The sequence below is a fragment of the Amphimedon queenslandica genome, unplaced genomic scaffold (genome assembly GCF_000090795.2).
Source record: "Amphimedon queenslandica unplaced genomic scaffold, v1.1 AMPQUscaffold_11240, whole genome shotgun sequence".
Taxonomy (NCBI): Eukaryota; Metazoa; Porifera; class Demospongiae; order Haplosclerida; family Niphatidae; genus Amphimedon; species Amphimedon queenslandica.
In genome coordinates, this window is record NW_003548517.1 from 1 (window position 1) to 3,764 (window position 3,764).

The window sequence follows — 3,764 nt, forward strand, 5'->3', positions numbered from 1 at the left end:
CCTTTTGGGTTATGAATATAATTATAAGGCCACTTTGATGGTAGGGCCCAGGCCCCCTCAGGCCCTACCTCAGCTACGCCCCTGTTTCCTGGTATAACAAGGCTGCAAAAGTCGTGGCAGCCATTTTGTTTGGGGGTGAATCCTACTTAGTAACGCTACCGCGTTACTAATTAAATTTTTTACAAATTTTTAAAGTTGTTAAAAAAGCTGTATAGCATGCTTTGTGGAAAACCCTGCATCATATACTGTATATCACATCAACAGTGCTATAAATACATGTACAATTGTACACGTACATGTACATGTACATGTACATGTACATGTACTGTGATGCTTTACCTAATTTTCAGTTTCTTTTGATCATCACTGAGATCCTTTTCATCCCTTGCTACTCCTAATATACACGTACACACAAAAAAGTGTAAAAAAGTGATTAAGTATAGAACACACATATATGAGCCATGTAACCAAAAATAAACATGCAATAAGACTTCTATTTTGCCAGGACAATCATACTAACTGGCAGCATATACATACTAACATTACTAAGATATTTCTTTAGTAATAATTATTGCTTGGTACATTGTATATACAAAATCAATAAGAAACTATTACCATCATGATAAGCATAAGCAACATAGGAGACCCTTTGAACCAGCAGCATCAGTGGACTAAAGGAAGGAAGTGAGAGGGAAAGAGGTATTATAGTACATGTGAATGTAAGTACTTGATATCATGCTATTGTGTGCTTTGTGAATGCATCAATTGTATAATAGAATGTACATGTACTGTATCGGTCCATGCACTTACCCAGTAAAGTCAAGAGTGTATCCTCCATAATCAGTTATTAAACGATAAATGTGTCCAGTACTAATACCAATGAGGGCATATATCATTGAATATCTAATGAGAGAGAGGGAGGGGGGGAAGACAAAAGAAATATAGTATAGTAAAGTTTATACTGTCAAACTCACCTTTGTACAATGGTTGGTGGTAGTGTGATTAGTAATATGTAACCAACTGATACAAACCCTATCAGATAAAATACCTGCCTACAAAAAAAAGCATTATGATTTATTTTGTTGATAAGGTACCATTGAAAGCACATCCATCCAAAGAGGAGGCCGAGTAGAGCAGATACAGTGTGTCTGATGGTAGGACTAGTGTATGAATAATGAAGAACAATACGGAGGAGACTAGCCAATGGAAAAGATACAAGGAACAGTGTCACATAGCGGACCTAGAGCGACTGATCAATACCAGAGACATCTGAGGCTATAGACTTACCCTGTCCACAGGAAAACTGAATAGATCAGAAAGATATTCAAAGAAAATATCAAACATCTCTCCTTTCTTCTTGCAGCAAAAATAATTATCTTTAATTTCAACCACAGTTACCACACCCAGGATAAACTGATAAAAAGTACTAATGAAATCAGTCAACTTTGTCATAAAACTAAATTTTCAAGCATCACAAAGCTGTCATTCTACAGCAAAATCTTTTAAAAACACAAAATGAGAAACTAATCAATACATGAATGTTGCTCAGTTCAGTGACTCCATCAGTTTAATAACACCACTCAATAAACCAGCTCCGCCATTACTAGCAGCTGAGAGTGTAATGATATTCGACTGTTGACTGGGTTTATGCTCAGTATCAATATCTTCCTCACTAAGAGAATGAGTAGCAGTGCTTATACTAGCTATAACTTGACCATACTCTATTAGTAGCTCCAACCTATACATACAATAAATGAATGATATAATTACAGGGGCTATCCCATTCTCATTATTATACCTTGTTCCTTTTGGTGATTCAATCAGTATGCTTGAAGCAAGGGATGTCAGGAGTTTTTGTTTCATGAGTATCAGTGATGGATTAGGTAGAGTGGACTCTAGTAGCTTGCACCATTTCTTGCCAAATGCTATTTGGTCTATCGCCTTTAAAATATACAGGACAGCCTGAATGTAGTAAGGAAAGAAATAAAAGCAAAGTTTATGAAAAAAAGTACATGCATACATATAAAAGAAATATGTACATTATCAAATAAATAAATAAACAAAATAAATTTTATATCTACTTGGCGTTTCAGAGCTCCTAATAGTCTTTCCTTATCAACTGGTACTGACATTAGCTGTCCGTCTGGTTTCTGAGTCCAGGTGATGACACCATCACTTAGCGTTATATCAAGCCTCCAACTAAAGTATTAATAATGATAGAAGTTAATAATAAATAAGAGTTGGACTATGTTACATGTACAATGCCTTATTCATAACTGCTTTACTATTTGAATCACATCAATCAATAATAGATGTACATGTACATGTACATATACATGTACACACACACGTGTGTGGATCATCTCAAACTCTCTCTATAGCATAAGGGCATTGATAAGTACCTGATACATGTACAGTACATGTTTTGTACATGTATGTATGAGAAAAATAATTTAGAGAAGAAAATAGCTGACAAGGTCTTGTGCCAAATTCGAAGTTATTTTTGGCCAAATATTTACAAATGTTTAAGGATGCTTATGTTGATCACAAATGTATTTTTCAACATAAAAAGTTAAGTGTTGCATTACTTGTAAGGGACAGAGTGGCTGGTATAAGCTACAGCAAATGTTGTGGAAGTGAGGGAGAGAGACGGAATAAGAACTACCGTCAGTATTGGGTCTATACTGGTCTTAGAGAGTTCAGTCAACCAATTATGAACCCTAGAAATAAATAGAAAATAAAATTTTAAATTTTAAATAGATTTCATGAATAAAAATGAAGAGGCTATTTTTTAATAGTGATAAAACTCACTTTCCCTGGGCATCAATGTGTCTTGCCATTTTGAGAAGCTTGTTAAAAATTGAGTAACTAGAAATTATGATGACATTAAATTGTAACAATCTTGTAATTTTCTAAAAATTAATCTATAACCAATAAAGTATAGCGGGTATATTCCGTCAGAGTTTAATTTCATTCTTTTTGTTCTCATTTCTTGTGGAATGAATATTGTCCAAAAAAAGGCATTTCTTCAATGCCATGTGTGCAAAAATGGCTGCTAAAAACGAAAATAAAACAAACAAAAATTTCTAATCCTGCTTAAAACAATCATTTTTTCAGATAAAATATGTCCGCTATACAGTACATTAAAAGCACCACTCCACTACCTATAGTCCTATACTACAGGTAAATACAATAACTCACTCATATTCTAGTTGTTTCAAAGCAGCTGTGCTATAAGCTGATGCTCCAGCCTCCCTCATCTCCTGACTGATGTACGGTCTGGCGTTTGAGGGGCGTGGTGGACGTGGCATGGCAATATACTGATGATTGGCTCTCAGTAATTGTTTGAATGAGACAGTTAGCTCCCAGTTAGGAGGAGGGAGGGAATCAGGAGGAGGAGCCTATGATAAAGTATCAAGTAACAATACAATTAAGTGATAAATTAACTTATGATAAGTAGCATATTACATGTATCATAAATGTTCAAATAAAAGCCAGGCTCAAACAAACACCAGGTACTTATATCCTTTAAGCATAGATACATGTATGCATAATATTATTTTCATTCTAGGTACTATGGTACATTAATAATAATAATACACACACACTATTACCACCTTATCATTCTTCTTGTCTCTATCATATTCCCTCACTAATAAAACAGAGAGCCAAACCTCAGTAGTCAACTATAATAATAATAATAATAATAATAATAATAATAATAATAATAATAATAATAATAATAATAATAATAATAGCAATAA

At 34.1% G+C, this 3,764-nt stretch overlaps 2 protein-coding genes across 2 annotated transcripts; both read right to left on the reverse strand.

Moving 5' to 3' along the window:
• Positions 1–333: 333 nt before the first annotated feature.
• Positions 334–1,461, reverse strand: LOC109589506 (lysophospholipid acyltransferase 1-like). Its single transcript, XM_020005581.1, has 6 exons — positions 1,288–1,461; positions 1,095–1,240; positions 975–1,052; positions 811–903; positions 616–671; positions 334–394 (listed from the first exon to the last, which is right to left on the reverse strand). The coding sequence occupies exons 1-6, from the start codon at positions 1,450–1,452 to the stop codon at positions 336–338; spliced, it is 597 nt and encodes a 198-aa protein (XP_019861140.1). The 5' UTR covers positions 1,453–1,461; the 3' UTR covers positions 334–335.
• On the reverse strand, positions 1,458–3,692 carry LOC105315252 (uncharacterized). Its single transcript, XM_011409826.2, has 7 exons — positions 3,618–3,692; positions 3,202–3,401; positions 2,812–2,868; positions 2,589–2,720; positions 2,082–2,199; positions 1,799–1,962; positions 1,458–1,738 (listed from the first exon to the last, which is right to left on the reverse strand). Exons 2-7 carry the CDS (start codon positions 3,309–3,311, stop codon positions 1,546–1,548), a joined length of 774 nt encoding a protein of 257 aa, XP_011408128.2. The 5' UTR covers positions 3,312–3,401; positions 3,618–3,692; the 3' UTR covers positions 1,458–1,545.
• Positions 3,693–3,764: the final 72 nt, after the last annotated feature.